Consider the following 16,700-nt stretch of genomic DNA (forward strand, 5'->3'; position numbering starts at 1 on the left):
GCAAAGGCTCAATCCAGGAGAACTGGACCAAACAAAGAGAATAATAAAACACAGGAATGCAACGAAGCACGACAGCGTCTTGAGGCATGCAAGCGCAGTTACATTCTCCCATCATGCATCACTTGTTTACTTTCAAATGCGAGATTTCCATGACAGCATGTGCACATAAGCATTTTCTGTTGGGCAGAAGCAATACTGAAGGATGCAAACGAGAAAAGGCCCCACAATGCAAACTTAAAAACGTAAAAAAAAAAAAAAAGGAAACCGAACCCGAATTAGCGGGTTAGTTACAACTAAGTTTTATGCAGTTAAAATAAAAAAAATCTCCCAGAATTTAAAACTTATTTAGCAGCTTGATTTTTAAAACTCCGAATTGCCAATGAGCCTTCCAATCTAGATCAGTCAAGGTTAAGGTTTTAATACATGTTGATTTTTCGATTTAATGTGGGTTAAAAAAAGTGATAAAAGAAAAAACACACCAACCTTCTCGAAGCTCTGAGGGATGTAAAGGGGTTGATGCAGAACACAATGACATGAGGAGAAGAGAAAAATAGGGGAAACACAGAGAGAGTAAAAAAGGCCACCTCAAGGCTTTTAGCTGCTACATTTCTCTGACTGATGTCGCCTGATTATTTCTTGCGTGACAAAGTCTGCTGCGTTTACCTGCTTTGACCCAAACAGTTTGATTCACCCCAGTGGTTGCCGTGAAAAGCGTTCGGCCACTGGAGTCAATTCAAGCATGTTATAACAATGCAAAATTACAAGGTCTTTAGCCACCTGAAGAGCTGCCGCTGCGGCTTTAATTACAGAAACAAAACAAAGAGACAAAAACAGAAATCAATGAAACAACCCCAAGTACCAACCGAATCAAAGCGACCGTCCAAATAAAAACCACATAATTAGCATTAAAGTTAGCAGCTACAATCAAGACAACCGATTCTAAAAGCGTTGCGCTATTACCAGACATGCATATGCATGTCGTATAAAAGGGCGGGTTGTTTCCTCCAACTGTAGCTGCTAATTTCAAGTGCCGTTAATTCTAGAACAGAAAACATTTGATTGTACTCAATAATTAAGCTTTGGAAGAAAAAAAAAAGAAAAGAAAAAAAGACAAAAGGAGATGGGATACGGTTCTTAATGCAGTATGCGCATAATCAGTGAGAAATTAGCATACCTATGTTGAATTAATTACCGCTGTGGTAATTTGAATGGATTTCGGGAAATCTCCAGTCACCCAATTACTGAAATGTCACTAGAAATCAGATCAAATGTTACTGAACATCTAACACTGTTTAAGGTCTTATTAAAAACGTCCGGATAAAATTCATTCCAGGTCTTCAGACGAGAGTAAAAACAGCACGAATCCACAACAGGCCGTTGGCTTCATCACGGATAAGAGGTGTTATGAGGTATAATGCTCTTACCGTGGTGAAAAAAAAAAAAATTCACTCTAAAAGTAAGGCCTCTTGTGGATTACTGCTGTCATAAAATGGTGGTAACTGATAAAAGATACAAATATTCAATCATTAATGAGAATTCCAATTTAGAATTCTGTTTATCCACGGTTCAAACCCAAAATTATCATTCTGTCATCATTATTCATTCCAAACCTTTCTTCTTTCTTCTGTGGAACACAAAAGAAGATACTTTGAAAAATGTCTCGGCGCTTATTCGTCTATTCGATGAAATGATCTGTCTAATGCAGAAAAAGCATCATCATATTCTGCAGAAGAAAGAAATTCAAGCCGGTTTGAAGACTTTGAGATGGAACTGTAATAATAACTATAATAATCAAAAGACAACTCTCCGGCCCATTTTATAATGTAACGGCCAGTGAATAATTTATCCAGAACAAAGTTATTTGGTACACAGCGGGTAAAAACCCATCGTTTTTAATATGCATTAAATAAATAATACATGCGCAAAATGCATCTGCCTCGATTTATTAAAGTCATCAACCTGGAGATCCGGCTCTTCTTGAGGTTAGTCGTCTGCGCTAATGTAATGCCTTAAAACAGTCTCAGACGTTCCAGTGTAATAATAACAACCGCTGAACCAAGACAGATCGCTCATTATTTAGATTCAGCAATTAATGTATACACTTCTAAGTGTGTGATTAGCAACATGAAGTGAGATCAACATACTTTCGTTGCAACAATTTACCTTTTTACCTTTTCGTAGGGAATACGCTTAGCGTTTTGATTGGCTTATTGCATTGGCCAATCAAAATCAAGACTTACCATCATCCTCTTGACCCGTACGACCCAAGTTTCCGCCCATCAAAGAGAGGACTGAACGCTACCCATTAAGTATCGGAAAATGTGCATATTCTGTGTTTTAGCGTAAAGATTATTTTACATACGACAGGTCATGTGACCCGTCGTGCATAAGAGGATTTAATTGGTTGTTTTTCGGTGGGCTCCAGGGCCGGGTTGCTCCCTACCTCGCACATACAGGTTGGCAGGGGAAGAGTATCGGACGCCTTCGATGTTAGACGCCACACACTCGTACTTCCCCTGGTCGGTTTCCTCAGTGTTTTCAATCTGCAGGGCACCTGGGAGAAGAAGAAGAAGAAGAAGAAGAAGGAAAAAAAGGACCCCAAAGAAAAGGGATGAAAGACAGAGAGAGAAAAAAAGGGAGAAGACAGCACACTATTAGAGGTTTGAAAGTAACAAGATTGTCAGAAACTATTTTATTTTGTATGTTTGGTGCGGCGTCGTATCCTCATAAATTGCTCAAAGGCCTTTCCCGTTTGAAAGCCAACTTCGCCTTTTAACGCTAACGCACTGTGTTGAATCTGAGCAGTTCCACACTCAAGGCAAGAAAGATTAGACTGATCTAAATATGTCCGAACGCATCGCGTCAAACGCACTCGGAAAAGAACTAGCAGCAATGTTATGGTGTTCGCAGGAGAGCTGGATCGCATCAATCAGAGCACCGGGAACTATCATGGTGTGGAGTCGAAGGAGATAAACCGTTGCTCGGTCCCAAAGGGAGGGAAAGTTGGTGACGGTCAAGACTGAGACATCCATTAGTTCATGTCGAAATGTGCTGCACATGGCTGAAGCTTAGCACAACACTTAAATCCCACCGCATGAATTATTTCAGCCGGTCTCCCAGGAGCTGTGGCGAGTTTATGGATATAGAACATTTCATACACTATGGCAATTCAAAGTGCTTTACATAGAAAGGAATTAAAATATCACACCATGGCAATTCAAAGTAGCCTGATCCTACCAGACTCTAGTACATTTCATGTGTACAGAGAGTCTGGCCACTCTCCGTTGACAAGCGTTAACGTCCTTGAAGGCGGGAACTCTGTTGAAGATTATAACAATTGGATCTGCCATAACCAATCGCTAACGTTTGGTCGTGACGTAACCCTACGACATCAACGTCATCGTTCTCAGCCACTCCCTCTGTTCGCTGATTGGACCGCAAATATACGGCAAACCCAGACGGAGTACTGAAGGAAAATGAGGGCGGAGCCAGGCTAAATTCAAAGTGCTTCGCATAGAAAATAAGCACAAAATAAAAGCAAGGGGTGTAATCAGTCGGACGCACAATACTCATGTCAGTGGGACTGAGAATGGCTAGTGGCTTGATATTCCTCCAAATTATGCACCAGGGTTGGCTTGTGAACCAAGGTCATTGCCATGTATGCCAAAACACATGCACATGTAAGTTGGAGATATATCAAAACTTTTCAGGCGAAATGAAAAGGGGCCTAATGATCTTTATATTCGCCTCCACTTCGTCTACTGAAGAAACTAAAGGTGCAACTTCACTATGAGTTTCCCTGAAATAACCGGAGGACGTAATAAAGGTCTTACTCAAATGGTAAGGATGAGGGGTTATTGAGTTTAAAATAGGGGTTGGGTTTAGGAAGTTTTGAGCTGTACTTTTAAAGTTTGCTTTTTTTGAGCCATCAACATGTAGTTACAAACAGGGTCTCATTTTCTGAAGCTAAATCACTAAACCCAATCCCCCAGTTCAAACTCCATTAGAAGTATTTCGACTGCCTGGGTAAAACATTTTTTATTATATTATAAAGCATGTGATCAATTGATTTGAGGGCTCTTAACAGCATAGGGGGTTGTATATGCTGACTAGCTTCAGGAAGTTAGCCACTCCGACATGACTCCGATCTTCAACCAGATAAATATTCTGAATGTTCTGATCCAGTCTGACTTCTGACCCGTAATGCTGCCTGGATCATAATCACACACTGTTCGCTCGTTGGCCAGAGGAGAACTGAGCCTGGGTTATTCTCCATTCTGTCCCCTGATGGAGTGTTTGGTTCCTTGCCACTGTCGCTTTTGTCGCCTCTGGCTTTTGGCTTGCTTTGTTGGGGACACTTAATATTCAACAATATTATTGAAAATTGCAATTTTAATGGGGTTCAATGAAGACATTTTTGTCCAAAAGGTCCTGGGAGGAACTATTTTGTGTTCCTGGTGCAAAACAGATTTATTAAAGGAAATGGGGGCGAAATAGTTAAATTCCAATATAAATACACACCTGTGCCAAAATGTATGCAGTTAGCATTAAGAAAGGCAAAATGATAAATAAATAAATAAACTGAAAAAGACAAAAATGTCCATAAGGTTGCACAAGGGTTAAGCTTGACTATGACATTATTTTCTTATATAAAGTGAATTATATAAAGCATTTAAAGTGAATTTCTAGATCTGCTGTACAGCTGAAACAAACTTTGTTGCATTATTTTCCTGTTATCACTGTAAAGCTGCTTTGAATCAATCTGTATTGTAGAAAGCGCTAAATAAATAAAGATGACTTGACTTGACTTCTGAAGGCTGTCAATGAACAAATGTGCTATTTTACCCCCCAGAATGGTGTAGTTTCCAGCAGGGCCTAATATTCTGAAGCTAAATCACCAAACCCAACACCCCCATCTAGATTGCCAAGAAAAAAAAAATATATATTTTGCAAGCAACATTATAACTATATTATGCTATATGTCAGTGTTATTCAAATGAAGGTGACTTGACTTAATGATCTTCAGAGCTATATCTATAATAAAGCCAAAAGTGCTTCGTTCAAGTCCTCGTTAAAAACGTAAAGTGACGACGCGTTTATTTTAACAACGATGACTCTGTCCGTTTAACTAAACCAGGTTTGAGACAAGTTAATGTGTGGCGTCTTGTTGTTTTGATGTTTTTTTTCATACATGTGACATTATTAATCAGCCTATAAACAGCATTTCATAATAAACAATGTTATCATTTGGAACATTATTTAGAGAAGACAAAAGCAAGGGAAGACAAAAAAACTTTAAAATTACTAGTTAAGTTTGTTTTGTCCTCACGATGAGAGTTTTGATTATTATATTATGTGCATTATTTGTTTTTAGTAGTTTATTGCTTTGAGCAAAACATAAAAATGGTCCATACTGTTCTTAAGAGGTAAACCTGCAGTCCCAGTGCGTTTCTCAGTCACAAGGCCTTCTATGTGCCAGACACAAAGGTGCCCAAATGTAAAAAAAAAATAAACATAAAACAGCCTGTTAAAACATCTGATCAAACCTTTTTATATTCATATCCAGTTGGGAGACATATTTACTTTTTTTTTTGGTAAATTTTTGGTACAAATTCTTAGACATCACTGTTTTGGCTCTCTGGGCCCAAGATTCTCACATTTGCGAGCCTGGATCACAAAACCAGTCTCGAGTCGGACTGGTATATCTGTGGCAATAGCCAACAACACATTGTATGGGTCAAAATGATCGATTTTTCTTTTATGCCAAAAATCATGAGGATATTAAGTAAAGATCATGTTCTATGAAGATATTTAGTAAATTTCCTACCGTAAATATATAAAACATGTATTTGTGTGAGTGAATGCAGCACAATCGCCAACATAAATGCACAACTTTAAAGGAGATTTTCTCAATGTTTCGATTTTTTTACACCCTCAGATTCCAGATTTTCAATAGTTGTATCTCAGCCAAATATTGTCCTATCCTAACAAACCACACATCAGTGGAAAGCTTATTTAATCAGTTTTCAGTTGATGTATGAATCTCAATTTTAAAAAAGTGACTCATGTGACTGGTTTTGTGGTCCAGGGTCACATATTTGATGACTATTTTGAGTGTTTAGGTTTTTTTTTTTCTTTTGCAACGTACAACGGCTGCCCCGATGGAAATGTAAAACTGTTCCAGAAAAGTATTGTCCGGACCTCTTGGACCTGTGATTGAATACGCCTGCTATATGTGATCAGTTGTTTCGAGAACACTTTTAACACACTTGAAACGCACTTCCCTGTGGTTCCCCGTCTGCTGCTGAAGAGATCCAGGGATTTATAAATCACAAATCTCATTATCATCTCAGAATTCAGGTCTGAATGCACCACCTGAGCAAACGTGATGCTAACAGATACATTTCTTTGGGAACCAGCTACCTTTCCATAACACACTACGCCGCCCCACCCCGATCTTTCTTTCTCTGTGTTTGAGTAACACCACCATTGCATTTCTACAGGTACCATCAACACCGTCCCTCACTCCTGGGGAGACGTTCATTCTGGCCGAACGAAGACGTCAACCTTCATCTACGCCACATGTGGCGACGGGACATCGACAGCAGGGACTCACGCTGCGGTTTAAGAGCGCAGTCTGTGTGCAAATGAGACTGTGGCTTCTGGGTGGATGAATCACACCTGCTCGCGGCGGATCAACAGCGTGATGGGATCAGGGAGTTTAGAGGCGTGGCAGGGAGAGACTAAAATGGAAGGTGGTTTCTAAAGTGTGTGTGTGCTTGTGCACGGATCGTTTGATGTGCACATTGGCGCAGCGGGTGGCGGGGCAACAGCAGGTGGGCTTGGAGAGCTTTCTAAAGTCTCCTCAGGTGCGCAGCCGAAGGAGAACCGCTCGCGCGCAACCAGTGCTACGTGACGTTGTTGGAAAATCTGGTGGAAATCTCCCTCAATCGTTCGTCCTTCTCAAGTCAATTCTGGAGTGCAGAAAACAGGCACGAATTTGAATGTTATCGGAGCAGGGGCTGATAAATAAACCATGGCACAGTGGTGTGCCGAGCTCTGACTTCTCCCCATCTTTCTTTCTCGTCTTCTCTGGGGTTGTGACTCTTCTACGAACAGTCAGGCTAATGATTGAGTAATGCCATTGAGGAAATCTTAGCAAGAACGGAGCAAATCCAAATTCATTAAATCCAAATTAATTCCCAGCGGCTCCAAAGCAAGCAAATGTTCTCAGGGCTCCTTCCTGCCTGAACAGGACTATTTTGGGTTCTCCTGCTTGCTATTCAGCCGACTGACGATTCCCCACTGACTTCATTACATATTTGCAGCTGTGTTTTTTCCCCCTTGCATGTTTCCGCTTGGGCTCGGATAAGCTCACTGAGAATATATGATCTGGGGAGGGATTGACAGTGTTCCCTACTTTAGCAGTCTTTCTCAAAATCTATCAATCTCTTTGTCCTCACTGCTCGTTGGTATGGAGAGGAAACATTAGCATAAAGCTAATCAGGTTTCTGCGCTCTCGTTTACTGTCCTCGCATCTCATTTTGAGCTTATTTTTCCTCCCAAACAGTCCTAAGCTAACTAAGCAAGAGGGATATTTAACAACAACGTTCCCTGACAGTGTTTAACATGTCGGAAACTGTTCAAAAGTTCTTTGATCCCCTCTCACTTTTCCCTCAAATCCGCCACGAGAATGTTTTCAGTTATTATCTTTTGTGGATAATTACATTTTGAATTTCCATTATCCATCCTGCCTGTGGCGTCTTTGAGGCTGCCGGTGTAGCCTTTCTGTTAGCGGCACAGCTAACAACAAAACAAGCTGTTATCTTACTTTAACCAATAGTGTCGAGCTCAAAGAGTCATAACGCCGCACAATACCATTTTTGTTAAAAGGCAAGTGGAAATCATTTTCTGAACATCCGTGTCACGACGCAATCATCTAGCTGACATGAACCCTCTAGCTATGAACTATTATCTGAAGCTGAACAATAACGAATATATTACGAGGATTCAAATGCCTTCTGCGAACTGTGAGAGCACTATGAATAACCCAAAAGCAACAGAACCTTCACTGCTGACGACCAAGGTGAAAATCAGCAGAAGTTTGTAGAAGAAAGCATGATCAAATTAGCCAAATCAAGCGTGTATTTAAAGGTGACATTTTATGCCCCTTTTCACAAGATGTAATATAAATCTATGGCGTCCTCAGAATGTGTCGGTGAAATTTCGGCTCAAAATACCAGATCATTTATTACAGCTTGTCAAATGTGCCCCTTTTTGGGGGTGAGCAAAAACACGCAGTTTTTGTGCTAAAAACTTGCTGTATTTAAATCTAGCCTAAAAACGTAGTTTTATAGTCTGGCGTTTGACGCTATGTGAGAGTTGCTTTTTTATTGTGTCTTATTGTTTTCTCGACTGTTTGTATCATTGATATGTGAGAACAGCACTTTGATAAACACTTGCTGTTTTTAAAAAGTGTTTCACAAATAAACTTTGACTTGACTTTTGTGTGTGTCTCTTTAAATGCAAATGAGCTGCTGCTCCCCGTCTCCGTTCAGAAGAGGGCCGATCCTTTACACGAGCTTCGGCAATAACAAAACGCGAATAATGCAGCCAATGACAGAACAGTTTGGATGCTTTGCTGGAACTTTTGCCATTGCGTTAGAACTGGTTACACTGTTGTCGCTCGCGAAAACCAAACGGCGGCGCCGTGGGTGTAAACGTGCAGATTAAGGGCCGGTAATATTACAATAAGATCCTCTTCCTACGTCAGAAGGGGAGCGAAATCTGATCGGCTGAGTCAGGTCAGATTTTCATGATATGTCCCCCTTTTAATAAACAAACACAGGTATGTGTGAATGACAGCCAGTCTGTTTCTGTGGAAATCTCTCAGGCACAGATAATGCCGACGACCAAGACTTCCACTGATCGCGCTATGCCTGCAAATCCAACTAGTCACGGATTGTGGGAAGCTCTTTTGGGGAATTCTCCACCGCATCGGTGTCAACACGAACTGTGTCCTTTAAACTGGCCATTAAGTGTTTTTCTCCCGATCCGCTGGAGTTGGCGTGAGCTTGTGACTGGCCGACACGCGGTAGCTGTTGACCTGCAACCGGTTGGGGCTTTAGCGACGGCCTTGGGAGACAAAGTCTTGTCATCTCCCGTCATCCATCCGATCCCGGATCATGGGGGAAAACAGGCTGGGCTGTCTGTAAAGTGGAGGCCGTGTCAGGAGGCAGCTCTGCTGGGGCGTAGAGCGCGGCAGCCAGGTGTGGAGTCGAGGAGAGCGCTGAACCGTGACCGCCGCTACCATGCAGCTGTCTATTACAGCCGGTGTGCACGTGACGGCTCTCGTCAGGCTTGATTAACCTCAGCTCTCAACCAAACGAAACCTGACCATCTTCAACACACACACACACACACAATTCCCAGCACCTACAGTCCCATTTGAGTAATTCAATTAGTGGGCAATGCTGGCGCATGATTGATTTGTTTGTGGGATCGACCGCGTTCTTGTTATTTTTGCCTGCATGAGCGGGACTGATTTGGAGAGAGAGTATCACACCAGCTGGATATAGTGTGCATGCTCAGAACACCGGGATGCCCTGCTAAGTTTGCTTAAATGTGCAGTATGCATCCCATTTACATTTATGCTTTTACCCAAAGTGATGATATACTGCATCCCGAAATGCAATGCGCCTTTAGTTGACCTTTCATTTTTCAGTGTGACTAATGACCTGGAAGTAATCATAATTCAGCACTTATCTCTTTTTTTGACTTATTTTTTGATTGGTCCACCAAAAGTAAAGACAATCTTAAATGAAATTGAATTAAAAATGTCCAAATAACATGTTTATTTCAGAGATCCTATTCTTATTTGTTAAAATAATCCCTAAAAACAAGACAAACTTACTCCAGAAGCAACTCTGCATTCGATATTGAGGATTGTTTTAATAACGTGCATGTTTAATAGTTTAATACACTTAATATCAACTTGCAGTGTTGCTTTAAATACATTTATTTAGCTTTTTTATTGGAAATCAAGTCAAAAAAAGATCCTCAAGGTTTATCTGAAGTGCCAACATGAACATACTACTGCATTTTGCTTTACAATCTACTGTTAAACAAAAGTAGGTAATTTCCATACAATATATAATGTGTGGTAGTTAGTGAGTATTTCATTCTGAACACAGCCAACGTTCCTCTGCGATATTTTTATGCACGTTTCTTGTAAATCTGACAGCTAATCACATGCTAAAAATGGAAAGAAAAACGGGGCTTTTGCTTTAAAAGGATAGCGAGCAATGACTGTGCCAGCATGGACACACACCAAGGTCATTCAATTTGGAGCATCATCATGGGGCCGAGACGTAATGCAATTGTTGTCAACTTCCATCTGTTGGCTTGTAGTGCTCTCATAAAGACGGCAATGATGCGAGCACACATCCGACGGGTCCACCGCGGGCCACTCGGACTGTCATTTAGAGGCGACAGGTCATCTGCACCAACTAACTCACATACACCGAACTGGCATGACTTGAGATCATGTTTACGCAAGTCGCTAAGCTAACCAATGCAGTAATTGAGCTTTGTTAAGATGCCTGAAACCGACGCGTGGCCGTACTGCACATTTAGCCCAGACCGGGCCTGAGTTTGTAGAAGCTGCCCTGGGCAAAAGCTCTGTCTGGGATCACTAATCTCATTATGCAAATGCTGCTTTATAAGTCACGTTCAGTTTAGCGAGCAGCAACATGATTAATGTGCAGTGTTTTTGCATTATAAATAAGCAGGTTGGTGTGTGTAATCGAAGAAAGAGCTTTTATGCTGTGTACTTTACTAGCTGTTGCCAATATAATGTACTAATAAAAGTATCTATCTATCTATCAATCAATCAATCAATCAATCAATCAATCAATCAATCTATCAATCTATCTATCTATCTATCTATCTATCTATCTATCTATCTATCTATCTATCTATCAATTTACTGTATCTACTGTATCTATCAATCAATCAATCAATCAATCAATCTACTGTATCAATCAATCAATCAATCCATCCATCCATCCATCCATCCATCCATCCATCCATCGCATTTATTATTATATTATATTATACTATATATAAATCTAGCAGGTGGAGCTGGGGAGGTGGAGGGGTTCAGAGGAATTCTTATTGCCTCCATCAACACTGAATCAGACTATATAAATGTTGAGCAAGCAATCTCATTTTTCGTTTTTCGAGTGTCACGACTGAACTAGATATACGCAGTTTCGCTTGCGATCCAATTATGATATTGCAACGCATTTTGAATCGTGACGCATATCGCAAAGTTGATCATATCGCAAGGAAGCTGACGAAACCCAGCACTCAACAAATGTAGACAAATTCAAGAAATGTAGACAAACGTGATCAATTTAGGCACCTGTAAACATACAAAATTGAGCATTTGAACAAGAAGAATGCACAAAATGACACCCAAAACTGTTACTGTGATGATTACCATTTGAGTCGTAGCTTCGTTCACCCAGGAAATGAATGTAAAATCAAAACAAATTCGCTCACCTACCTGTTCGCTGTGAAAAAGAAGGCACTTCGTTAACATTAGAAACTGCACACAGTTTTCATATATATATATAATGAAATGAATATCCATCTATATCTGGAGCGACCCCTCTGAGTATCAGCCCTGATATCATCTCCAAACTCTGTGGAAACAGAGACATTTTAGCTGGAAAAGGTCTAGGTGAATTTGCGTAACGTTAGCATTGGCTGGAGATGAGATCAGGACTGAAAGGAAAGCTGCGACACCGTTTACCCAGTGTCCTCATTAGCGTGATAAGTGTGGCCTGAAAGCGCGGCCTGAAAGCACCCCGCCAAACAGCACAAATGTCACAGACGTAGGTAAACACCAACCCCGACACCTGTCTGACTCCCAACACTGACATTAAACACACATGAGACAGGACACAGATACAAACACGCACACAAAGACACACAATGAAAGCCGGAGAAAGAAGAGGACAGCCGCTCTCCGTTTCCAGACGGTCGTCTGGAGTCATTAGTTAGTTGAGGTAGTTAAGTTAAGGTTAGTTGTGTTTTTATATTAGCGTCTTACCTCGGATGGGAGTACCCTCTGGAAAAAGACACAAACGAAACAGACATCAGTTTAGTTCACGGTTAATAGAGAGGCGCAGGTATGACGTCACTTTGTAGGCTAATCGGCTGTTAGCATCACACTGGTAGTGCTAAAATGCTAACTTGTTTCCGCGTTTTGGCTTACAAAGTGACGTCATACCTGCACCACTCTATGTACGTTCAGGTTATGACTCTCTTAATGTACTGGTTAGTTTAGTTTGAGATCATCATCACAGATTTAGTAAAGGTTAAAGACCTGCCAGTGCTGGACGTGGAGCTTTACATTCATCTTTCTTTCCCTGCTCTGCTTTATAGATGCATCGGATATGTTTGTAAAGGTTAAAGACGCTAAAGAAAATGTGTTTGACCAATTCATGATCTTTTGAACATTTTAGCCGTTTTTTTCAATAGTTACAAAAATTTGAGCTTTATTATGTATAGAGAAACCACACATAAAAATTGTTTATAAAAGCATACATTTATTTAATTTAATTAAATTTACTATTATTATTATTATTATTATATTAATAATAATGGCTATTTTACTGAATAAATTATTCATTAAATAATTTGAATTAATTAATTAATAATATAAATAAAATATAAAAGTAATTTATTAAATTTAATGATTTATTTTATTAATCTTACTGTATTATTGTTCGTTATTATTATTATTGAGTTTCATTTTGCTAGAAAAAAAAAAATCAGTCTAATAAAAATAATTATTAGTTCATATAATACATTATTAAATTATGTTTTAGTTTTATTTTGCTGGGCTCCACTGAAAATTAATCTATAATAACAATAAAAAAAATATTTTCTTCATAATTAAATACTAAAACATATGTATAAATTATATTAAAGCTGGATAAAAAATTATTTAAATCTAATTTAAATAAAATATTATTTTAAATAAAATATCATTAATTCTAATGTTTTTTTAATCTGCTAGGGTGCGCTGCTAAAACAAATCAAAACTTTCCACAGTTGCAGCCAGACATGTAAAACGAGGCCTTCAGATCAAGCAGAAGCTGTAAGCAATACCTTACCAACGTCTACGTTACGTCATATCTAACATTCACAAGCAAAGCTGTCTTTGCCCCTCGTCTTCCTATCTTTAACACCTGGCAATGGCCTGTTTAGATTTATTTCTCCACTATAATCAGCTCGTTGAAATCCTGTCCCTCTATAGAAACACAGCGAGCTCTTTTGTCCAGCAGCATGAAGGTCATGTGTGTAACGTGAAGGATATTTTGCCTGCTTCTCGATCAGACTGATATTAACGTCTTATATCGTCTCCGGCAGTGCTAAAACGCACCATTTTATTCAGTATTCCTGTTTAAAAAACACCAACATCAGGCCTGGAAATAACACTGTGCCCTGAACAAAATATAATAAAAAGAATGTAAATAAAGGGGGTTTCATCTAGTATTTATATTTATGAGCCTCCTAACAGCAATATACAATACAAATGCACAACGCTGCGAGAAGCGCACTAAATAATTCAACCTACAGCCGAACGCATGTGAGCTTTGAGGCTCACGGAGGGCGTCTTTTTGAAAAGCAGGCAAAATATTCATAATTTAAAAGTTGTTTATGTATATTTAAGGAGCTGAGGAGGAATCAGAAGGGCACGGGGATTAGGGATCGTCAGTGTTTAGTTAGTATCAGGGACGTTGAGGCAGCAGAATTAGCTTGTTTTTGTTCCTACTAGAATCAAAGTTATGGTTAAGGTTTGGAAAGAACTGGTTAGGTGAGGTTAGGTTAAAGGTTAGAGGTTTTCAAACACACAAATTCCACACAGAATGACTGGACAAAAATGCTAAAAAGTGCTGTCGTTTGCTCAAAGAAGCTTCCAGGCATTCTCAATCTACTCTGGCAAGAAAAAAAAGTGGGTTTTATAGGGGGGCGGCAGACAATCTGGCCGCGGTCTTAATCCATCTGCATGGCTGAAACTGAGTCCGGCTCACTGCCATGCGTTTAGGCCCGAGTGACCTTAAAAATGTCTCCGCCGAAACGCAGATGTCGTCTCTCCCTACAGAAAAACTCACCGCCTACATCGTATCAGACGGTCGGTGACTCGCAGATCGAGAGGCTGCTCAATGGGTGGAGCTTGACATCCAGCCCCACCTCTTTTTATGCAATGGGTGTGGCTTGACATCCAGCTCCGCCTATATGTACGTAATGAGTGGAGCTTGACAACCAGCTCTGCCTCTTTGTAAGTAATGGGTGGGGCTTGGCCTCTCTGTATGTAATTGGTGGGGTTTAACATCCATCTCCGCCTCTTTGTAAGTAATGGGTGGGGTTTAACATCCAGCTCCACCTCTCTGTACATAATGGGTGGAGCTTGAAGGTCCATTCACATCCTAACCCTAATTAGGTTAAGCTCCACCCATTAGATCCACAGAAGTGGAGCTGGACTAGGTCGAGCTCCACCCATTACACCCACAGTGATTGGTCTGTATAAATGAATATACTTTTAAGTATAAACAGACGCAAGCCATGAAAGCCTTCAAACTACCTAAAGAGCATGACGCTTCTTCTATTTAAAGACCTAGAACTGCTACACTGACCCAAAGAACTAACAATGAAACATCATTGTCTTCAATTTTCAAAAAAAACATATAGCAACGCTACAGAAGTTCATTTGGGTCCATCAAGTCACAGTGAGAGTCCTGCTCTTAACCACTGTAGCAGAGCTTAAAAGCCATCAATTAGACAAGCACCTCGGGGCCTGTTCCAATCAGACTGCCAGCCAGCGTGCACAGGAAGTGCAAACCGCAGCAGGAAGCTGTCCATTTATCTGTCCCTCGTTCCTCCCAAGGTATCGCCTGTGGAGATTTCAGGAGGAGCAGCTGTACCTACACCAGGACGAGATCCATATATCAGACAGCGGCCGCAACTGTGACGGCTGCTGCCAGCTAAAGAAAGGACACGGGTTATTCAAAAGCACGCCAAATCTTGTTTTCCTCTCAAGAAAAATGACTTCGGCCCCGGTATGGAAACTAAAGAGATCAGTTTCACTTCGGAATTGAGATAAAAACAGGAAAGCAGGAGTCTTGGCTGGCGTCGATAGCTACAGGCCTTTTTCTCATCAGCATAAATCCCTCCAGGTCGGAGGATCGGGTAGCAGGATCGCTCTAAAGTAAACATCCCTACATAAGACACCTTCACTCGCTCTCACGGCTCTGCTGAAAGAGCTTTCAAAGACACAACAAAACATGTGATGAACAGTCAAGTCAGCATGAAACCAAACACAACCACTTGAACTAGGATAAGGTGGTCTCCTAGATGAAAACTACCCAAAACCCCACAAAAACCAGCTGGCAGACCAGTTTGACCAAGCTGGGAGATTCAGATATCAGATTTCTTCAGCTGAGCGTCTAAGGTCATTAAGGTTGTGAGGCATGTTGGGATAATGTTAACTGATAGCCAAATACATTACTTTCTGGTCTCACATGTATATGCAAAAATTAAGCCAATTTTTTCACAATCCAATCAATTCCTGATAAATGTTCTACTTTACATCCAAGAAACACCTCAACTCACAGAAGTAAAATGGGGTTTGAAAGCCATTTCATGTTGTCTTTACCTTTCAAGCACATGAACTATGGAGGACCTGCAAATGTAATCCATCCCTTGGGTACAGGACCTTAGGTGATGTTGCTTTTGGCTACTTCAGAGATCCAGGCTGGGCCGGAAGGCTCCAAGGCCCCAGCAGTTTTCAGCCATCTAGGCTGGTTCTGCTCAGATGATAAATATGTTATTGTGATGGAGTTGAGCAAGCGCTCGGTGGCACACGGACCGAGGGTGTGTCCGGCGGTCAACAACAGAACCGCAACTGCTTGGCCGGAGCTTCTGAAATTCTAATCTGTTATTCTTCTGTTTTATAACCGTCAGAATATTTGTGGCCGGTGAGAGTTGAAGCAAAGCCAGAGAAGGATTTTTCTTGAGAGCTGGATGTGAATGAAGAACACTAGATGGTAAACTAGTAAATCCACACACGCAAACTCGCACACACAAAGACTTTCTGCAGTGTGTCATCCCCAAAAGCTGGGCTGAGTCTTGAGAGAAACTGGGAAATGTTTCATGTTAGTGGGCGAGGAGAAGAAAAAGAAATAAGGAGGGTACAGACAGACGTGAAAGGGAAAGCAGAGGGTAGGACATGCATTTTAAAGCGAAGTTAAAATGCCATCTGCTTCAGGGACACTAGGAAGCTTGCGCACTCACTGAGACACTTACCAAAGGCTTCTGGAAATGATAATAAACAGAAAAAGAAACAGAAAGGAACAATAAAACAGCACATTTTAGGGTCGGATTCACAGCAGCTTCACACATCCTGAAATCAACAGAGTTTAGTGGGGAAGATCTCTTTGTAGGATGACACGTCAGATGGTTAGATGCACGTTAAACAGATTTTAGACACGTTTTATGACCTCATTTGATGATAATAGAGCCTAGCTCATGGGGGGATCTCACAAAACCTGTTGAGAACATTTCCAGGTTTCTACATTTACAGAAACTACTATGTTAAATGTAGAGTTAGAAATAAGGTTAGGTTT

General features: G+C 40.6%; 1 protein-coding gene across 8 annotated transcripts in view; it reads right to left on the reverse strand.

Moving 5' to 3' along the window:
* ptprsa (protein tyrosine phosphatase receptor type Sa) overlaps positions 1–16,700 on the reverse strand; it is a 212,311-nt gene that overhangs the window by 69,242 nt on the left and 126,369 nt on the right. For 6 of the 8 annotated variants that reach the window (XM_084415711.1, XM_084415709.1, XM_084415710.1 and 3 more), the window contains one exon: positions 2,444–2,554. In XM_084415711.1, the coding sequence (XP_084271837.1) occupies positions 2,444–2,554 (111 nt within the window). The other 2 variants (XM_084415704.1, XM_084415707.1) reach the window with 2 other exon arrangements.

The sequence above is a fragment of the Rutilus rutilus genome, assembly GCF_951802725.1.
Source record: "Rutilus rutilus genome assembly, chromosome: 8".
Lineage (NCBI taxonomy): Eukaryota > Metazoa > Chordata > Actinopteri > Cypriniformes > Leuciscidae > Rutilus > Rutilus rutilus.